This window comes from Oncorhynchus clarkii, chromosome 17 (assembly GCF_045791955.1).
Source record: "Oncorhynchus clarkii lewisi isolate Uvic-CL-2024 chromosome 17, UVic_Ocla_1.0, whole genome shotgun sequence".
Lineage (NCBI taxonomy): Eukaryota > Metazoa > Chordata > Actinopteri > Salmoniformes > Salmonidae > Oncorhynchus > Oncorhynchus clarkii.
The window spans coordinates 70,404,139-70,426,159 of record NC_092163.1 but is presented as its reverse complement, the minus strand read 5'-3'; the positions used below and the strand labels follow the sequence as shown (position 1 = coordinate 70,426,159).

At 43.2% G+C, this 22,021-nt stretch overlaps 1 protein-coding gene across 1 annotated transcript; it reads left to right on the top strand.

The window, feature by feature from the left end:
- Positions 1–3,870: 3,870 nt before the first annotated feature.
- Positions 3,871–17,447, top strand: LOC139371343 (RNA-binding protein 5-like). The gene is made up of 25 exons (XM_071111689.1): positions 3,871–3,990; positions 4,248–4,272; positions 5,005–5,170; positions 8,730–8,888; positions 9,112–9,181; positions 9,597–9,670; positions 10,524–10,607; positions 10,935–10,995; positions 11,364–11,426; positions 11,560–11,720; positions 11,943–12,040; positions 12,140–12,227; positions 12,309–12,380; positions 12,480–12,543; positions 12,914–13,005; positions 13,121–13,238; positions 13,478–13,569; positions 13,699–13,881; positions 14,098–14,238; positions 14,364–14,441; positions 14,555–14,740; positions 14,879–14,953; positions 15,088–15,191; positions 15,785–15,914; positions 16,302–17,447. The coding sequence occupies exons 2-25, from the start codon at positions 4,265–4,267 to the stop codon at positions 16,425–16,427; spliced, it is 2,493 nt and encodes an 830-aa protein (XP_070967790.1). The 5' UTR covers positions 3,871–3,990; positions 4,248–4,264; the 3' UTR covers positions 16,428–17,447.
- The last annotated feature ends 4,574 nt before the right edge of the window (positions 17,448–22,021 follow it).

The following is a 22,021-nucleotide window of genomic DNA, read 5'->3' as shown; positions in this document are numbered from 1 at the left end:
GGCTAATGCTGTACAAATTAAATGGTTATGGTAGAATAGTGGCTGATATCCCATAGCGTCCGCTGGAAGTGCATCAGCAGTTGTCCTATTTTAAAGTCAGTCCCTGACAGAGTCTATTATTATATTTTTATTTTGAACCTTTATTTAACTAGGCAAGTCAGTTAAGGACAAATTCTTATTTGCAATGACGGCCTACACCGGCCAAACCAGGACGACGCTGGGCCAAATGTGCGTCGCCCTATGGGACTACCAATCACGGCCGGTTGTAATACAGTCTGGATTGCAATTAGCCCATGTCAACTAACATTTTATAGTTTACTAGGTGAGTTAGTCGAACCAGCTATCTAAACCTTGGCCGAATTACTGACCAGGCACTCAAGGCATGTGCCTAGGGGCCCTGACCTCCAGGGGGCCCCCATTGATTTTGTTTGTCACTCTCACTCAGATATCTGTAGTAGAATGTGTAGAATTGCAGGAAAATAGCTTTAAAATTGCTAAATGTTTTCACCGTCCCAATTTAAAATGTGTAGAATTGCAGGAAAATAGCTTTAAAGGTGCCGGTTTTCTCTCCACTGCCACTTAAATATTTTGCCTATGAGTTGCCCCCCCCCCCCAAAAAAAATACCCAGATCTGAGTGGATGACCCATGTTTCTGGGCATATTGACCCTGACCCCTTTGACATTTGATAAGGCAAGTTTCTTAGCTATTTTTTTTTATTGATTATATAAGTATAGAAATTGTCATTGTTGGTATGCCTAAAGCTTCAAGCTAATAGCAACAAAAAACACATAGCTAAACTAGCTACCTTTGTACTTCAGCACCATGGAACAGCGATCGGGTGTTATATATATATATATATATATATATATATGCTAGCTATTTCGTGTCAATCGATCTGAAATAATAAGTACGTTAACATTAGCTCTTGTGTGTGGTGCGGGTTAGTGCTTGTTGGCCTCACCATTGTCGCTGATGTTGCTTGTTTGATAACTCTGACTGATTGTTAAAGTTCGAACTTGCTAAACTTCTGAAGGTCTTGGAATCTGCAACCGCCATCCTTGTCTCGTGATTAAGTAGCTAGTTGGACGTGTTGAATGTGGCTCGTGAGCAAACTGATTATGAACATGTAAACTCTTTCGTGTGAGTTTATGTTGCTGGAATGGTTTCTGAAGTTGACATTTCAAATAGTTATTGGGAAGGGTTGTGGCTACGGTTAGGGTTTGGACGTCCCAAGTATCCCGGATAGCTCTTACCATGCGATCAACCCACCCAACCCCCCTTGATGACAGCATTTGGCGCACCCTACCAGACGGCGGAAGTATTGAGTTTAGCAAACTCGTAAAGATGTCTATCCAGGATGACCCAGTTCAAAGAGAAATCCATCAGGATTGGGCAAATCGCGAGTATATAGAAGTGATCACGAGTAGCATCAAGAAGATTGCCGATTTCCTAAATTCATTTGGTAAGCTTTACCCAAGGCATTCCTTCCTGCTTTCGTCCAGTGGCTCGCTCGTTAGCTATCTAGCTAAACAAGCAACCGACCACTCCTAGTTAACGTTAGCTAGCTAACGAATACTTGCTAGCTAGCTTGGACTACGTACGGGTAGCGGTAACAGTATTTGATAGCTGGCCAGCGTGTAATGTTGTTACTGTCTTGTGAGCTTGTCATGACCTGAGAGAGCATAGCCCTGGTGCAGTCCATTGATGGTTGCTTATCTAGCCCGCATACGACGCTAGCTTTAGGTAGCAGTGGTTGTTGCACAACAATTGCCAGTGGTATTATGAATGTCCTGGTCCCAGATATAATGCCTTCTTTAGCCAACTCTAATTTGGCATGCCAAGTAGTGTCTGAGGAGTTAGTTACACATTGCATACAGAGATCTGGGGTCAGGTTAATGCTATATTGTTATACATTTCTTTTTTTTACTATTGTCTGGCATCACACAATCCATATGTTTGAATCGAGTGTCCTGTGGATTGTGCTATGACCTCGAGGTTATATTTACTGTAGTGATTCTACCTAAAATGAATTTGACCCTAATAGCTTAATAATAATAATAGGGCCAAACCAATCTAAGCCAAACTGTACTCAGCTGGCATGGCTACGCATCCATCACAATTGCTGGAACCTTGCTGGAATGGACAATATGAAATGAATAAGAACAAAACATCAAGTCAATTTTCATGTGAATTTATTTTCCAGATATGTCCTGTCGGTCCCGGTTAGCCACTCTTAATGAGAAGCTAACTGCCTTGGAGCGGAGGATTGAATACATTGAAGCAAGGGTAAGTGGTTTTGAAATATGCACATGATGGTATGAGGTTATAAAATACTGGTACAGAAAAAAATCTGTTGGAACATCTGAAATTCATTATGTATCTGTTTCTCACTCCCAAGGTTACTAAAGGTGAAACCCTGACCTAGACCTCCAGATGACTACTGAAACACCATGAATACACCACTTTTCCTAATTTTCTGTTAATTATTTTATACGTACTTACTGTATAGTTTACATTTGGCTTTGCCTAAACATCAGACTTTCCCATGGTTACTCCATGGATATCCGTCTGAAAGAAGTCGCTGTTAAAAAGACGCAATTGTCTCTACAAAGCAGAATGTTTACTAAAATGATATTTACACTTACTCTACCAGTTGTACATGCTGTTGGTCCTTTTGGCAATAGGTGGAGATAGGGTATCCACAGGAAAGTGTTGTTTACCTGACTTTTTGTGGCGCCAGTAGGTTCTGTCGCTTGTATTTTCAATCTATTGATGCATTGCACGTGATGCACAATATGTAGACAATAGCCGAATATAGTCGACCGAAGAACATTTCCTCGCAATCAGCAGGAAGTGTTTGCTGTTAAGTTTTGCTCAGCCATATTGTGTAAGTGTTTGTCAAGTGCAAATTACATCCGTATTGAAAATAAAATACAAACGATATACAGACTAGCGTACTGAAGATCGGGTTGATAACACTTACCTGTGGATATTTTGTATCAGATTACCTCTGACATAGGGACAAAATTGGCAGGCAACAGGTAAAGTAAGCTGAAATGAAGTTTGTTCAACATTCTGACTTGTAATGGGACTGTTTGGGAATGCTGAGCCTACATATTAGTGACAAGTGTGTAAGTATTTCACTCACTGATTCTACGAAGAGGCTACATTTGGCTCAATTTGTTTTGGACCTTTTTTTGTTTGATCCTGAACATATACCTGACTATTTTGTGTGTTAACAGTTTTAAACTCCATACTAAATTCATGAGAAGGCTATTTCATCCATTTTTATGGTTCAAACAGTGTATTATGTGCACTCAATCGTAGAGTGGAGAAGGACAAGCTTATCACTCAAGAAATCACTGTACAACTGCATTCTTGCTTTGTTTATCTTGCCAAGTGAATGTCTAAGCATACATCCACCTGTGTTTGAAACATTTGAACAGTTGATTTACCTGCTGTGAATCATGAATGACAAAATCAAAATGAGAGGCTTATGTCCCCATGTGCCAAGTTGACACTTGCTCTTTGTGTGTATTTATTAATCTTCGATTACTATCTCATGGTCATGTTTGTACAGTACATAGTGACAATTGTTTTATGGCAAAAAAATAAAGAAACTAACATTGAAAGTGCAGCTATGTGTCATTTTCTCCAGACAAAAGGTTTAAGTAGTAAAGATTATTCATTCTCACGCTCACAAGCTCCCGATGTTGCCTTTCATTAAATGTTATAGACCTGTGTGAAATGTTTTAGGCCTGTGAAAACCAGGCAGGACAGGCTACACCTAGCCTCGTACGAAGGCACCGATCACCCTTGAAAAAACTTCGTTACCCAACATGCATCGTCTTTTTCCACGTTCCAGCCCTAAGCATCTTGGGAAGGAGAAAGTGTTGACGAGTCAAACACCATTTTTCCCTTTGAAATGTGCAAGTCCTTGAATTGTTTTCAAACATATTTGTATACTATTTTAAAGCTTGTTTAAACTGGTGAGTTACAATGCTTCTGTATAGTTGTACTCCTATGCGTTACTATTTGTGTTCTTAACCTAGGTACCAGCTAGCTCAAGGCAAGTCTCAATCAGCTAACGTTAGCTTGAAGCGTACGTCATTGTGTCTCCATCTTGCCTCTGCTTTCAGCAGACAAGCCGACTATCTAGCTAACTAGGTTGTATTTACATGCTGGAATAATAATACAAAATTGTTTTTCTTGTCCCCCAATTCCACACATCTCCACCCTTTGATAGTCGTGGCAACCATTGAAATGGGACGGTGAGTTTAAATCAGCATACAAATATTGTAGGTACTGTATTGTCTCGCTAGCAAGTTAGCTAACGTTAACAAGCTACTTTTTTGTTTGACTTTTTATTTAACTAGGCAAGTCAGTTAAAAACCATTTCTTATTTTACAATGACCGTCTACCCCGGACAAACCCTCCCCTAACCCGGACAAACCCTCCCCTAACCCGGACAAAGCTGGGCCAGTTGTGCCCCGCCCTATTGGACTCCCAATCACCCTCGGTTGTGATACAGCCCGGGATCGAACCTACTAAGTTAGCTAATTTACAACTACACTTGCAATAATATGTCGGTCAAAGTAATTTAGCTTGCTGATTTTGGCTTATGTAATGTTTACCATTCCATGGTTTGCTAGTAAGCAACTCTCCCTCCTATTAAACTAGCTAGGGCTTTAGGCATCGCATCGTCAGTGACATTCTCAGTATGAGAACGCACAACCAGGTCTCAGCATTTCGTATTTAGTCTGAGACCAGACTTGAATGCAGTGGTTTGTTGGATAACCCTCTTGACTAAATCCACACACAACAATTTCATCTTGAAGAATAAATCAGAATTGGGAAGATTACATTTCTAACTGTAAATAAAAGTACTTGGAAGTTATCTTGACCAATATACAATTGCATTGGAACACATTCTTTATTCATTGAGTGTGTCAAATTTCAATCAGCTTTTTACTGTGTATATGTATGACTGACTGTGTGCACAGGTTGAGTCGCACAGAGCGTAGCGGCAGATACGGCGGCAACGATCTGGGCCGGGGTGAGTCAGAGTGGCGTGAGAGGGGAGAGCAGGACATGCGCCGATGGGGAGAAGAGAGACACAGCGAACGCTACGATGGAGGAGAACGCCGGGGGAGCAGAGGCAGTCCAGAGGTATGTGTTCTGAGTCAGACACCCAGTGACATGACTTGTAATGGGAGTGCATCCAAAACCAATCTCATTGATTACTAGTAGAGTCCCCTGATCAGGGACCGGTATCAACGCTGGGCCGGGGCCAGTGAATCTCGTCTGTCCTGACCGGGGCAATAACTTTTCAGCACATTTTTGCCTTCCGGTTCAACATTTACCTTTAGTGTCACGTTCTACCATGGAAAAGCATTAAAGACTACAAGTATAAAATTCATGCAATTTGAACAATTTGATTTGTCTTTCATTCTAACACCACCATGCTCAAGCGAGTCACAACTTTCAGAGCAGTACATGAGTTGATGCCTTCACACTAGAGGTCAACCGATTAATCAGAATGGCCGATTTCAAGTTTTCATAACAATCTGTATTTTTGGGCGCAGATTTATTTTAAATATTTTAAATTTTTTAAATTTATACCTACATTTAACTAGGCAAGTCAGTTAAGAACACATTCTTATTTTCAATGACGGCCTAGGAACGGTGGGTTAACTGCCTCGTTCAGGGGCAGAACAACAGATTTATTTTCCTTGTCAGCTTGGGGGATCCAATCTTGCAAGCTTACAGTTAACTAGTGCACGCAATAACGACCTGCCTCTCTCTCGTTGCACTCCACAAGGAGACTGCCTGTTACGCGAGTGCAGTAAGCTAAGGTAAGTTGCTAGCTAGCATTAAACTTATCTTATAAAAAAACAAATAGCGTTTCAAACGTCACTCGCTCTGAGACTTCTAGTAGTTGTTCCCCTTGCTCTGCATGGGTAACGCTGCTTCGATGGTGGCTGTTGTCGTTGTGTTGCTGGTTCGAGCCCAGGGAGGAGCGAGGAGAGGTACGGAAGCTATACTGTTACACTGGCAAAACTAAAGTGCCTATAAGAACATCCAATAGTCAAAGGTATATGAAATACAAATGGTATAGAGAGAAATAGTCCTATAATTCCTATAATAACTACAACCTAAAACTTCTTACCTGGGAATATTGAAGACTCATGTTAAAAGGAACCACCAGCTTTCATATGTTCTGAGCAAGGAACTGTAACGTTAGCTTTCTTACATAGCACATATTGTACTTTTAATTTCTTCTCCAACACTTTGTTTTTGCATTATTTAAACCAAATTGAACATGTTTCGTTATTTACTTGAGGCTAAATAGATTTTATTGATGTATTATATTAAGTTAAAATAAGTGTTCAATATGGGCCTCCCGGGTGGCGCAGTGGTTAAGGGCGCTGTACTGCAGCGCCAGCTGTGCCACCAGAGACTCTGGGTTTGCGCCCAGGCTCTGTCGTGACCGGGAGGTCCGTGGGGCGACGCACAATTGGCATAGCGTCGTCTGGGTTAGGGAGGGTTTGGCCGGTAGGGATATCCTTGTCTCATCGCGCACCAGCGACTCCTGTGGCGGGCCGGGCGCAGTGCACACTAACCAAGGTTGCCAGGTGCACAGTGTTTCCTCTGACACATTGGTGCGGCTGGCTTCCGGGTTGGATGCGTGCTGTGTTAAGAAGCAGTGCGGCTTGGTTGGGTTGTGTATCGGAGGACGCATGACTTTCAACCTTCGTCTCTTCCGAGCCCGTACGGGAGTTGTAGCGATGAGACAAGATAGTAGCTACTAACAATTGGATACCACAAAAAAGAGGGTAAAAAAAATGTGTTCATTCAGTATTGTTGTAATTGTCATTATTACAAAAAAAATATATATGTAATCGGTATCAGCTTTTTTGGTCCTCCAATAATCGGTATCGGCGTTGAAAAATCATAATCGGTCGACCTCTACTTCACACATCACACGTGAGCTTTCCAGAGGAAAAAGAAGTGCCCATCAATCTACTCGATGAGCTTATTTATTTTAGGGGAATGTGATTTACAAAAGTAAACCTTCAATAGTGAACATACTAACAAAATGCTGGCTACTGTTGGTAGTCTACAAATAGAAGCTACAAATATAACAACTAGTCTTGGCTAGCCTACTGTATGATCTGCATCATACAAATTTTGTGCTTCAGTTGCAATTCTCCACTCAGATGAAGAATGACCATTGGTGAATTTATCAGCAGACAACGGTCTGATTTGATGTGTAGCTACTTGTCTCGTGTAGCCTATTTATTTATTTTCCAGTAAAATGTGAGATTAACTTCAAGCTAAACATGGGGAAATATAGCTAGCTATGTTTTTTCTAGGAAAAACATTATAAATGTACCTTGCCTTTTCATTGTTAGCTCATTTACTTGTGACTGCTAGTGAAATAGCTTTGCACATCTGTTGTCATCTGATGAAAATGAAGCCATTTTCGGTGTATGTTTTGGTTTAATGTTTTTTTATGTAAAGGAAAACTATACTACAATATATACAAAAGTATGTGGACACCCCTTCAAATTAGTGAATTCGACTATTTCAGCCACACCATTTTCTGACGGGTATATAAAATCGAGCACACAGCCATGCAAACTCCATAGACAAGCATTTGCAGTAGAATGGCCTTAATGAAGAGCTCAGTGACTTTCAACGTTCCGCCATCATAGGATGCCACCTTTCCAACAAGTCAGTTTGTCAAATTTCTGCCCTGATAGAGCTGCCCCGGGCAACTGTAAGTGCTGTTATTGTGAAGTGGAAACGTCTAGGAGCAACAACGCCTCAGCCGCAAAGTGGTAGGCCATGTTTTTCATGGTTTGGGCAAGGCCCCTTAGTTCCAGTTAAGGGAAATCTTAACGCTGCAGAATACAATGACAATCTAGACAATTCTATGCTTCCAACTTTGTGGCAACAGTTTTAGGGAAGGCCTTTTCCTGTTTCATGACAATTGCCCCTCGCACTAAGCAAGGTCCATACAGAAATGGTTTGTCGAGATCGGTGTGAAAGAACTTGACTGGCCTGCGCAAAGGCCTCACCCCAACCGCATCGAATACCTTTGGGATGAAATGGAAGGCCGAAACCTAGCCAGCCCTAATAGCCCAACATCAGTGCCCGACCTCACGAATGCTCTTGTGGCTGAATGGAAGCAAGTCCTCACAGCAATGTTCAAACATCTAGTGTTGCCTTATTATCTATCCTGATGCCTAGTCAATTTACCCTGCCTTCATCTACCTCAAATACCTTTTATTATTATCATCTATCCTGATGCCTAGTCACTTTACACTGCTTTCATTTATATATCTCCCTCAAATACCTCATACACCTGCGCATTGATCTGGTTCTCCATTCTTGTATATTTTATTCCTCTTGTTGTATTTGGTGCATGTGACATACAATTTGATTTGAATATATAATACACAGAAAACACATTTTTGACTGCAATGCCCCTTTAATAAATATATATATTTATAATAACCAGATGTAGCCCATTTAATAGCTGAATATGGCGAGAAGGCATGTCAACCTATAGGCCCTGCATGAACCCAATGAACTTAAGAACTACACAATGTCCTAGCCAGTAGAAATTCTGTTCTGGACAGTAGGTTTTTGGTTATTTGGGATAGTGAGGACAAAAGTTAGCATTGGTCCATGCTAATGCACACTGTTTTATCCACTCCAGCAAAGAGACAGGAAGCGACGGAACAGCGATAGATCTGAAGACTGTTACCACTCTGATGGAGACTACCCTGAGCAGGAATACAGGGAGGAGCCAGGGGAGGAGAAGGAGAGTAAAACCATCATGCTCCGGGGCCTATCTCTTCACATTACAGAGGGAGACGTAAGTTTCTCTTTCTCTGCTTTAGACACACCACCTGTGGTTTGGTTGGCTGCCATTTTCTCTGCGAAGAAGGGTGGGGGCACTACTGTATAGCCTACTCTGTGAAGAGTAGGCTATACAGTGAAACTAAAGGAGACATTAGTAACTATGTATAATGTCAAGTGAAATGGGTTCCAGAACTTAAGGCTATGGATTTAATGTCTGTCTTTCTCTTGCCGTCCAGATCCGAGCTGCCCTGGACCAGCTGGAGGGACCCCAGCCAATAGATGTCCGCCTGATGAAAAAGAGAACAGGTGAGACCCAGGCGTACCACGCAGCCCCCCTCCCCCCACACTATATTTGACTACAGGGCCAATCTGCTTCAGTTTACTTCAGTTTTGCTATAGCAACATAAAAATCGGAAATTGTTAAGAATTAATGTCAAGCAAAGAAACAATTTTATTTTGTATTAAGATGTGGAGCGAAAAGGTAAGAAAGGCCATCAGCCAGCCAAGCTGCTTTAAATGAGAGAAACACTGATCATAGAGGCACACTGAGTATGTCTGGGCCAGTGTCATCCTGCAGCATTTCTTGCTATGGCAAAACCCAAAAGGAAGGGCCCACTGTTTGCCGTACTGGCCCCTGAAGCAGTTTGTGACAGAGTTTGAATGTTGTGCCCATGGACTCTGACTAACACTCCTCCCGTCTATATTTGAATGCTGTCTCTAGGTATAAGCCGAGGTTTCGTCTTCGTGGAGTTTTATCACTTGCAAGATGCTACCCGATGGATGGAGACCAATCAGGTTGCTTCACAATCGCCAAGTCTAGTTTTTTTTATTTGTTTTTTTTTTTTACCTTGGGGCTCTGAAAAAAGACAACCAAATGGCAACCAAAGTGATTATAAATAAGAACTGAGGTTTTGAAGGAAATGTGGATTTTTAGTTGGAGAATACAATATTGGAATCTGAATATGGTATCCAGAAAGACTGCATGATTTTAGAGGTTTATTTAGCATTTCACTGATCCTAATTCCATCCCACCCCCAATATTTTCATGGTGTAAGACTAAGTTAAGACAAGAAAATTGAACCATGTAGCCTAATTTATCGGAAGCTTAACTTAAAACACTTGATTTTCAAATCAGCTTTGAGATTGTAGTACCTTGCAATCTGGCTGGTAAGAGTTTCCTGATTTAAATAAAATTGGCCTAAGGCCTTCGGGGGACAAATGGTGAATTTCTACTCCTTATAGCCCAGTGGCCTCTCCAAATTTGAGCATCTCCCCCCCCCCCCTTTTTTTTGTTGTTGTTGATTTCTTTGATTTATGCTGTGCTTCTTAGCAAATGAATTTTCATCCAATGTCTGTTGTGGGGAGCTTATCCCTGGTTCCAGGAAAGCTGATAGCTGATAAAAGTATCTCTCATGTTAACATTATACACACTGCTCCGGCTCAGTCTGGACACTCGGGTCCCAAACACCTTAAGAACCCTCTGTACACAAGCTCACATACACATCTTTCTGTCTGTCTTTGACACAAACTCCAACCGGGGGTCCCTTCCCTACCTGCCAGCACTGCTTGTTCTTTGGTTGCAGCTAGAGTGAGACCTGTGCCTGCCAAGAAGCTTGAAATTACCAACATTTTGAACCTCCTCTTGCAGAAACTCCTGGTCATCCAAGGCAAGAGTGTGGCCATGCACTACAGCATCCCGCGACACAAGTTTGAAGACTGGCTCTGCAACACTGTAAGTTTCTTTTGTGGCTTGACTCCATGTCCAACCCTGCTGCCCACACTATATTTACCTTCCACTCCTATCTGAAATGCTGTAGTGACAACGTTAGGCCCTCAATTGTTAGTTACCTTATAGTCCAGAATGAGCTCCTGCCAAATGAGTTGGAGCACGTCGTTAGGTATAGGGATCCCTGATTTCATTAGTTGCCAGGGTGAGCATTTGGCTCAGGTAAGTACCGTATGCTGCACCGCTGTTAGTTTACTATTCATCTGAGGCAGCAGTGTCCTGGACATAAGTAGCTGTATTATCAATAAAAATGATGTGACCGGTTGCTTGCAGTGCGGCCTGTACAATTTCCGGAGGAGGCTGAAGTGCTTCAGGTGTGGAGCAGCTAAAGCTGGTAAGTAGTTCCTGAACCAGGAAGCCACTGCCTGCACCCATCTGGATGGCCTGAGACAATGTTCAGGCAAGAGGGGCTGCGCACAGGACCAGTACAGAATACTGATATATATACTTTAGAAATGCCAACCCTATTAACACGACTGTCATCATGGCCCCATAAACACTGACCAATCATATTCCTTAGTATTGTGAACAAATCAGATTTAGCTGAAAACGTACGTGAGAATTGACTGGCGGAATAGCGAGGATGTCAAATCCCTGTGGAGCTGATTTTTTTTTGTTGTTCTAACTCATGTCCTGGACTCTCATGGGTACTGAGGGTGAGATGACGTTAATGCCCTGCTCTCATTCTGTCTGCCTCAACAGAGGGTGAGACCAACACCACTGGAGTCACAGAGATCCAGCCGAGTGGAGACTACTACGGCGACAGTGAGTACCTCTCCACAAATGGGCAGCCCACAGACACACACCCATAATGTCCTGTCAGATGTCATGGGGGAGGGGGGGGTTTGAGGAAAGCCAGTGAGAGACTTTAGACTGTATGTGTTCATGTCCTCTCCAGCAATCATCCTGAGGAACATAGCCCCTTTGACCACGGTGGAGGCCATCCTGACATCCCTGGCCCCCTACGCCAACCTGTCACCCAGCAACATCCGTCTCATTAAGGACAAACAGACGGGCCAGAACAGAGGCTTCGCTTTTGTACAGCTCTCCTCCCCTCTGGTACGCCATCCTTTAAGAAGACGTCTCCACATATACACATGATATGGTCTTTGATTTTAGTTTCTCTACAGAACATCCTCTAACTTCATTGATGTCCCTTATGATTATGAATGGCCATATTGCTCGACTGGTGCTTCTCATCTTTGGCTTAATTAAGTGAAATCTGTATAAATATTTCTGTGTAAAATAGTCTTAAGTGCTTTGTTTTTTTCTGCGTCACAGGAGGCATCTCAGCTTCTAACCATCCTACAAGGACTACAGCCTCCTCTCAAGCTGGATGGAAAGACCATTGGTGTGGACTATGCCAAGAGTGCCAGGAAGTGAGTGTCCTGTCACAGATGTCAGTGGTTTTCAGTAAATTATGTCCTCAGAGGGCGTAGTGATGGCAGCGTCTCTAATCTTGACTCTCCTCTCTTCAGAGATCTCTTGCTCCCAGACGGTAACCGGATCAGTGCCTTCTCTGTGGCCAGCACAGCCATCGCTGCTGCCCAGTGGTCCTCCAGCCAGGTAACCCACACACCGCTCATATTCAGCCACAGTCTTTTGTTTTGCCACACACATACTAAGATGCAGTATATTCCTTCCTAGCCTCAGCAGGGTGCTGAAGGACATCTGTCAGAGTACAGCTACCTAGAGGAGGGCTACGCTCCCTACACACAGGTATGATGATCGGCGGGGAGGTTACCCCAGTCTGGAAATCCCTGGGGTTTATTGCAAATGCTCCAATGTGACTGACTGCCTTCCTTTCTGTGTTGCTAGGACTACCAAGCCTACTACCAGCAGGCAGCAGGAGACCCTTCCCAGGGAAATGGAATACTGGGAGGTAAGAGGAAACATACAGTCTGCAATTCATTCTGTGTCGTTACCTTTAACAGATCATTTCCCTGTAGAGAGGTCAGTAAGGCAGGGCTGTCATTTTGTCAGCTTTGCTGTACAGTGTTTCTACAGAACCCCTAGCTGCTTTAATAATTAGGGATAAAGAGGGTTAGGGGTGTTGGAATCCCAGGTGGTGGTGTCAGTGTTCTACATCAGTACGCTGTTGACACTACTTGTACTGTGAAGGATGTAGGAAGCATTGGAAGCATTATAACAATCATTGACTTGTACGGTAAGGCATCAGGTACTAAAGATCTGTTTCCAAATGAGGTGTTGGTAATAGCATGTTATAAAGCCTGGGAGTCTTGTATTGACAGCGGCTCCAGGTGTCCCAGCAGCTACAGGAGTGGTGATCTCACAAGGTGCACAGGTCTACCAATCCAACCTCATCAGTCACACTGCCACACAAGTAAGTCCTATGTATTTAACCTATGAGCTTGTCACGACACACAGCCTTATTTACTGCACAACTCACAATGTGCTCGCTGTAAAGATTCCCACAATTACCAATTATGTCTTTGCAGGCGTTGCAATTGGCCCAGCAACTGGAAGCCAAACAGACCGGAATTCACTCGGCAGCTGCGATGACAGCGCCGGTTTCCACAGCCACAGCGACACTCTCTGGACTGGCCACTGACACAGGTTAGAGCCTCACTCGCCTACCTGTGTGACTGACACTGCAGGTTCCCTGTCTGACTGACACTGCAGGTTCCCTGTCTGACTGACACTGCAGGTTCCCTGTCTGACTGACACTGCAGGTTCCAGTGCAGAATTGAAAACAATAGAACACTTGTGGAATGCTTTCAGATGTAAAATGATCTACTCTGTTCAAGCCAGGTGTTTGACTCTTTTAATATTCCATACTCTGTCTTCATCCTCAGCTGTACCTGATACCTCTACCTACCAGTATGACGAATCTTCTGGCTTCTACTTCGACCCTCAAACCGGCCTCTACTACGACCCAAATACCCACGTTAGTACCCACACACCAGTCTGTTTTCTCTTGCTGTTCTGCATTGTTCCACAATGCTGTCTGAGTTGTGCGAACACTTGGTCTGTGGATGTATGTGTTTTTATAGTGGTAGTTTCTCCTTTCCTTCAGTACTACTACAACTCTCAGACGCAGCAGTACCTCTACTGGGACAGTGAGAAGCAGACGTACGTCCCTGCCTCAGCCGCCGACCAAACTGAGCAGAGTGCGAATGCATCAGCAGCAGCTAGCAACGAGGCTAAGGAATCCAAGGAGAGGAAACAAGAAAAGCCCAAGAGCAAAACAGCTCAGCAGGTAGACAGAGGGATATCTAGACAGCATAACTTTAGACTTGTGATAATTGTGTGTAGTTTGTTCAAGTGTATTTGTCTCAGAGGGGGTAATTGGTTCTGCAGCAGAGGAGCACACAATACTTAACACACATTAAAAACACATGGATTACAGTGATACACAATGATACTGCTGAATACCGTGGTTGGTGTGTCTGAGTTGTTCTGGTTGGCCTTTCAGATCGCTAAGGACATGGAGCGCTGGGCGAAGAGTCTGAACAAGCAGAAGGAGAACTTTAAGAGCAGCTTCCAGCCCGTCAGCCAGGAGGAGAGGAAAGAGGCCGCGGCCGCTGACGCAGGCTTCACACTCTTCGAGAAGAAGGTAGCCATTTTAAGTCTATCCATGATAGTTTGAATCCTTTAGAAAACCCATCCAGGAAATCTTAACATTGACTTGATGGTAGATTGACGAGGTGGACTGAGTAGTGTTGTGGTGTGACTTTACAGCAGGCTGGAAGCTTGGAAATGCTGATGTCAGAAGCAGTGCAGCGCCCTGAGGAGCAGGCCCCAACCAACTCAGCCAAGGTAAGATATTGTTACTAGACTCCAATGTATGAGCTGCAATTTTAGAGTACATTTTCCAGTCTGGTATGGTAGCTACCTAGTTAATATACAACCATCTGGTTGTCCTTCTCCAGGTTGGTCTGGTGGCAGCCTATAGTGGAGACAGTGACCCAGAGGAAGGGGGTGCAGCAGAGCCGGAGCACGGTGGTGAGCAGGACGAGCTGACAGACTGGAAGAAGATGGCGTGCCTGCTGTGTAGGAGACAGTTCCCCAATAAGGACGGCCTGGTGCGCCACCAGCAGCTCTCAGACCTCCATAAGGTACTTATCACTGACTCGAAGGAAGAACTCCAAAATAGTCCACTTTCTCAACTGTTATGAAAAGCTAATCTGGGAAAGGAAGAGCTTGAAATGTATGAATGAAGTGTAAAGGTCTTTGACTTATTTGTCTTTTCCCAGCAAAACCTGGAGGTCCACCGCAGATCTAAGCTGAGTGAGGCTGAGCTGGAGGAGCAGGAGAGGAGAGAGACCGAGGTAACGGCTCAGACAGGGAGACGATGCTGCTAACTGTTTTAGTTGGAGTTCAGTTAATAGAAACCCTGTTATCAGGTGTTTCTACATTCATTCACACTCTCTGTGTCTCTTTCTTGCTCTCGGTCTTTGAACAGATGAAGTACAGGGACCGGGCTGCGGAGAGGAGAGAAAAATACGGCATCCCTGAACCCCCAGCACCCAAGAAGAAGAAATTCACCGCACAGCCAGCACCAGTCATGTTAGTGCTAGTGTTATGCCGTGCACTTACTTCTTAAGCCTTGTTCACACTGGCAGTTTGAAGTGACTCAAATCCATATTCTGATATTCCAAGACATATTTCAAACCACCTTCATAGGTGAAAAGAACCATGTGAATGTGCTAGCTAGCTAGCCAAAAAGGACTCATTTTGAAAGTTGGTTAATCTTATCCTTTGATGCGTTAAGTGTTCTACTATGATTTTGAACATTCAAAGCAACTGGGAAACTTCTATGGCAGGCATTGTCTCCTTAACGTGCTACATAACTTCTGACTGATAGGAAGCACGAGCACCACCACCAGTCAGCCTACACCACTGCACACACACCCATCGTTACTATGACATAGCATAGCCATGTCAGCAAATTACTGCTGTCTTAACAAACACCTGATTTGGTCGCTTGTAACTTGCTGTTTGGACAGTCAGTATTCCAAAACAGATTTGAAAAACAAAACTGTTTTGAGCATTAAGGTCTGCAGTGTGAACAAAGCATACGTTGACTCAAGAACCTACATTGATGTTCTGTGACATGAGATTGGGTAATAATGATTGTTGTGTCATTTCCCCCTCTGCAGTAACTATGAACAACCCACCAAGGACGGTCTGAACAGTGACAACATAGGGAACAAGATGCTGCAGGCCATGGGATGGCAGGAGGGCAGAGGTCTGGGCCGTAACCAGCAGGGCATCACTGCGCCTATAGAGGTGAATCTCGTCCAGTTAAACCAGTAATAGTGCTGCTTCAACCCAACAGCTAAACATAAGGAAACTGTTAAGGTGTCTTTCATATACAACAAGTCTGTTAATAAGTTTGCTGTATAAATGCGGAGCCGTGGTAGAGGTAGCATTCCCCGGCACGTCACATATACAACTTCCCACCGGAGACCAGGGTTCAATCCCTGGGCACACCCTTCCCACTGTCTTTCTCTCCACCTAATTTCCTTACTGTCTGAATGTGTTTAAACACCTAAGCAATATATTGGAAAATAAGTATATAGAGATGGATAGAGATTTTTTTTGTTATTTAATATGCCAGTGATTCCAGTGTCATATTGCTTTACTGATCACAGGCCTGCTGTAATCTCTCTACAGGCTCAGCTGAGGGCAAAGGGGGCTGGTCTTGGAACCAAAGGCAGCAGCTACGGCCTGTCTGCCTCCGACACATACAAAGACGCTGTCCGCAAAGCCATGTTTGCCCGCTTCACTGAAATGGAGTGATTTGCCCAATCCGCCTGCCTCCTAAGAATGGACACATCCTTCTGGACCTGGGCCCAGATTCACGAAACACTTCTTATGCAAAAACTTAAGAAGCTTCTTAAGGATATAAAAAGATGTTTGTAAGTGCAATTCCTCAACAGTATTTGAAGATTTTATGATTTTTCTTACCATCTTCTCAAATATCTTCTTGGGGTGTTTGTTGCTAAGCAACCGTTTTAACTAGCAATGCCAATCATGTTACCGTATTTCTTACTGAGATCACTATTCTAAAACATGTTCTTGGGTTTAAATAATCAATACTGATACTTTCAGATGAAGTTTGTGTGAATTAAACATGTTCAATTGTTTTCAATTGTATTTTCTCTCACTGCCCTGAGTTTAAGACAAGGGTTTCGCTATCTTGGAATTAACAACATTTCCATTAACTTTATTTTCAAGAATCTAATTACTTAACTTTTTGCTTAAGGAGAAGCATAAGAAATGTTCCAATAACCCTTTTTGAGGAATAGCATCTTTACTTAGTCTATAGTTAAGGAAAAAATGGCAGTTAAGAAGACATTTCTTCATAAGAAGATTTTGTGAATCTGGGCCCTGGTCCTATGTTCCCTTCCTTTCTGTGTGGGACCATCATCCAGGGGTATCCTAACATCCTTCCCTACAGTCATCCATTAAAAGACACCTTGAGATGAGCTGAAGGGATTGTAATGGCGGCATGGAGAAGATGACACGCTCGATAAGGGGATTGGATTGAGAATTATGTTTACTGTACTCATTAGCCTAGCAGGGAAGAGAGGCATAAAGAAAGGACTGGTCTTTATTGGAGAAAGTGTAAAACTATGAATTATGTAACTTTGAATTTGTGTATATATACGCACAGGTCATTATTTCCTTCTGTAAGAATGAAGATATCGACATGTTTTTCTCCTTTTGTTGTGGCAATAGTATTTAAATTATTGTACATTCTGTATGATATGCTTTCTCATTTTGTACAGAAAATATTAAATAAGATTGATCACTCAATTCGTGTGGAACATTGGTTGTAAGTGATGAGCGTAGCTCCCCAGGTATAGTGCAATGACTAAGTCACTGGATAAGTCTGCTAAATTACTAAAATATAAATTTACACAAGATGTTCAACTTTGAATCCTTAACATTTGAGTTTAATGCAAGGTTAATTGACTAGGATAACATGCAATCTAGAGTCACATACCAAACTTGCCTTCTCAACCGGTCAGTACAGAGACATAACATTGAGGAAATCCGGAATACATTTCTAGTGTGGGCTCTAGGGTCACATTTCTCCTGAAGCAGGGCCACTACATTTGATTTAAACCTAAAATAAATGTTCTGCAGATGCAGTCCACCCCACCCCCCACTTCAATTTCCTCTTACCACAGGCATGGCCATTCTAACAAACTGAAGCTAGAGAATACTGAACTACCTGCTACCAATTTTCCACCAGGATCTACCTGGTGACTCACTACCAGGTAATGGTGTTCCTCCCCGGTGACTCACTACCAGGTAATGGTGTTCCTCCCCGGTGACTCACTACCAGGTAATGGCGTTCCTCTCCTCCCCGGTGACTCACTACCAGGTAATGGTGTTCCTCCCCGGTGACTCACTACCAGGTAATGGCGTTCCTCTCCTCCCCGGTGACTCACTACCAGGTAATGGCGTTCCTCTCCTCCCTGGTGACTCACTACCAGGTAATGGCGTTCCTCTCCTCCCCGGTGACTCACTACCAGGTAATGGTGTTCCTCTCCTCCCTGGTGACTCACTACCAGGTAATGGCGTTCCTCTCCTCCCCGGTGACTCACTACCAGGTAATGGTGTTCCTCTCCTCCCCGGTGACACACTACCAGGTAATGGCGTTCCTCTCCTCCCCGGTGACTCACTACCAGGCAATGGCGTTCCTCCCCGGTGACTCACTACCAGGTAATGGCGTTCCTCTCCTCCCCGGTGACTCACTACCAGGTAATGCCATTCCTCTCCATGGGGCTCTTAAGCAGTCCAGGACTGAGTTTGGGAAACTGTGATTTAGCAGGCACTCTAATCCAAACAATGAGCTGGTGAAAGGGGCAGGGGGAGCCATTGGTCTAACAGAGAACCCCACTCACTGCCTGCTGGAGATGGATGGTAGCAGGACCTGAGCAGGCTAGTCTACCGGTTGATTTTGAATCCCAGCTTTTGAATGTAGAGACCCCTTTAACACAATCTTCAACACGAGCAAAGTTCATCACACCAGTAGACATTAGAAAAACAGGTGGCCAGCTGCAACACAATTTCAAGCATGGGGAGTCCATTCCAAGCTAAATGTCTAGAGCTTCTGGTGTTGGATACAAACACAATTGTGCAAGCAAATATGTCATTAGAACTGTTCGCACCATTGAGAAACTATGCACTTTTCAATATCTGAAATCTTTGAAGGAAATCATTGTGGATAGGAACACAAACAGTACATCTTTCCAACAGAGCATTAAGAGGAATAATGTACCAGTGCTTAACAATGCTAAGGCAAAGCCAGTCACAAAAGAGAAAAAAGTAACAATCAGCATTAAAAAGCGATCAAGTTCCGAGATGGAAATCTGCATGAGTTTTTCTCTCCCGAGAATACGAATGTCCTCCAGCCCTTTCAAATAACAGCATGCTTAACTTGCCCCCAGATCTTACATGCTAGGCCTGATCGCTGTAGATTCCTACCCACCTGTGCCTTCTTCTTTTGATGCACACCCGCAAAGTTTCCACATTTGGCAAATATGGCTGTAGTCTCTTCCAGCCTGGGGTAGAGCACCAATTGCAATAAAATCAATATTGAGTGGGACAGATACAAAGAAGATGGTCTAAAAGCCTCAACAAAAGAGGAGTGAGGAAAAGGCTTCAGAAAGAAAGTTGGGGAGACAACCAAGCTTCCATGTAAGTTCTGTGATTTTCTTAGAAATCCTTTTGACGAACAGGAGCTTTTCAAAATGTTGACACAGAAGGTGTGTGCCAATGAATCTGTCGATGGAAAAGAGATCTATGTTGTAACTGATGATTCTGTGGTGTCAAATGGGTCCATCTGACATCAACACCAGAATGTAACCACGAAGAGGCAGACAAAAGAGTACGCCTTTATCTTAAAGATGCCCTTCAAAAGGGTACAAAGACAATTGTCATTTAAACAGTGGATACTAACAATGTCCTCCTTGCTGGGCTGTTCTTCCCTTTTTATCAAGGATTATCCAACCTTAAAACTGTGGGTTGCTTTTGGTATGTGCTCCTGAGTGGTGCAGTGCTGCATTAATTAATAAAACAAATTATCCCCCTTTCAATCTCTCATTCACCCCTCAGTTACGCGTTACTTGTCCATGGGACCGGCTGACATTCACTCTCTGACCTTTTCACACTCTTTCCCTCAATCACTCACTCCCTCCTTCTGTCACTCATTCACTCCCTCACTCACAAACTCCCTCTTTCACTCACCAGGGATATAAATAGTACTCAAATATCCTATTCAAAGAGATGCACTGTTACTTTAATAACATTTTATTAAAGTAGAAGTAAAATGACTAACTAATTACAACTGTCATTACTGTAATTTCCAGAGGTGACTGATGCCTTTCTTTCCATGTCAGCTGAACCAATTCTGGAATCGTCTACTTTCACATTGCATAAGAGAGACACCTGTGTTCTCTATGGGAAGACAATTCGCCTAGGGATGGTGTCAATGATCTGAGGAAGGATCTCTTCTCCAAGAGGTCATTCTCAATGGAGAACGCCCCTCACAACACAGGCTGTACTGCTGCAATAGTCAAACCAAGCAGAGTTTCAAACAAGTATTTGGTTATTAACAAGTCTGAAAACCATTTATTCGGCACCATCACCAGAAAGATTTCGACGGTTGATTCCTGGGCACCTTTGTGGACACTTACCAAAGGCTACCAAACCTTGCAGGGATCACCTGAGGTATGGCTGCAGTGAGCCCCTCTGTTCTCGGAGTCTAGGTCAGGATGATGGATTATCATGCACTGCATTGTGCCATCGTCCGAAAACTTTTATTTTCTCCACAAATCAGAACTTAAAGAATACATTTGATATGACATTAAGTAATAATATGTTATTTTATGACAATTCACAGTAACTCACTTCCTGGTTAAGTTTACAATGGGCACCCTTTCTGGGACGTTTTTACATCACCTGAGGAATGTTTTTACCAAATGTGTGTGTGTGTGTGTGTGTGTGTGTGTGTGTGTGTGTGTGTGTGTGTGTGTGTGTGTGTGTGTGTGTGTGTGTGTGTGAGAGAGAGAAGAGAGATGTTTTTATGAAATGTTAGTAATTTGTGGGTTTCAACCTTCTGTTACATTTCAATCTGTCCACAATGTTCTTAAAACCCTGGACACTGTCTTTTCACAGGTTATCCAGATTGTGTTTGTGTTGTCATACCACACACACACACACACACACACACACACACACACACACACACACACACACAGATAGAGCGTGAACCCTCAAGGTGTTCACTGAAGGTCTTCTCTTGGCTATATCAGTCAATAATTGCGAAGACAAACATGCGTAACTTCTGCAGACCTGGACTACCGTCTGGTGCAATTGGCTCAGAACAGGGCAGCACGGCTAGCCCTTGGATGTACACAGAGAGCTAGCATTAATAATATGCATGTCAAATCAAATCAAATTGTATTGGTCACATACACATGGTTAGCAGATGTTAATGCAAGTGTAGCGTAATGCTTGTTTGTGCTTCTAGTTCCGGCAGTGCAGTAATATCTAACAAGTAATCTAACAATTACCCAACAACTACCTAATACACACAAATCTAAAGGGGGGAATGAGAATACGTACATATAAATATATGGATGAGAGATGGCCGAGCAGCATAGGCAAGGTGCAATAGATGGTATAAAATACAGTATATACAGTGCCTTGCGAAAGTATTCGGCCCCCTTGAACTTTGCGACCTTCTGCCACATTTCAGGCTTCAAACATAAAGATATAAAACTGTATTTTTTTGTGAAGAATCAACAACAAGTGGGACACAATCATGAAGTGGAACGACATTTATTGGATATTTCAAACTTTTTTACGCTACTTTGTAGCGCCACCTTTTGCTGCGATTACAGCTGTAAGTCGCTTGGGGTATGTCTCTATCAGTTTTGCACATCAAGAGAGACTGAAATTTTTTCCCATTCCTCCTTGCAAAACAGCTCGAGCTCAGTGAGGTTGGATGGAGAGCATTTGTGAACAGCAGTTTTCAGTTCTTTCCACAGATTCTCGATTGGATTCAGGTCTGGACTTTGACTTGGCCATTCTAACACCTGGATATGTTTATTTTTGAACCATTCCATTGTAGATTTTGCTTTATGTTTTGGATCATTGTATTGTTGGAAGACAAATCTCTGTCCCAGTCTCAGGTCTTTTGCAGACTCCATCAGGTTTTCTTCCAGAATGGTCCTGTATTTGGCTCCATCCATCTTCCCATCAATTTTAACCATCTTCCCTGTCCCTGCTGAAGAAAAGCAGGCCCAAACCATGATGCTGCCACCACCATGTTTGACAGTGGGGATGGTGTGTTCAGCTGTGTTGCTTTTACGCCA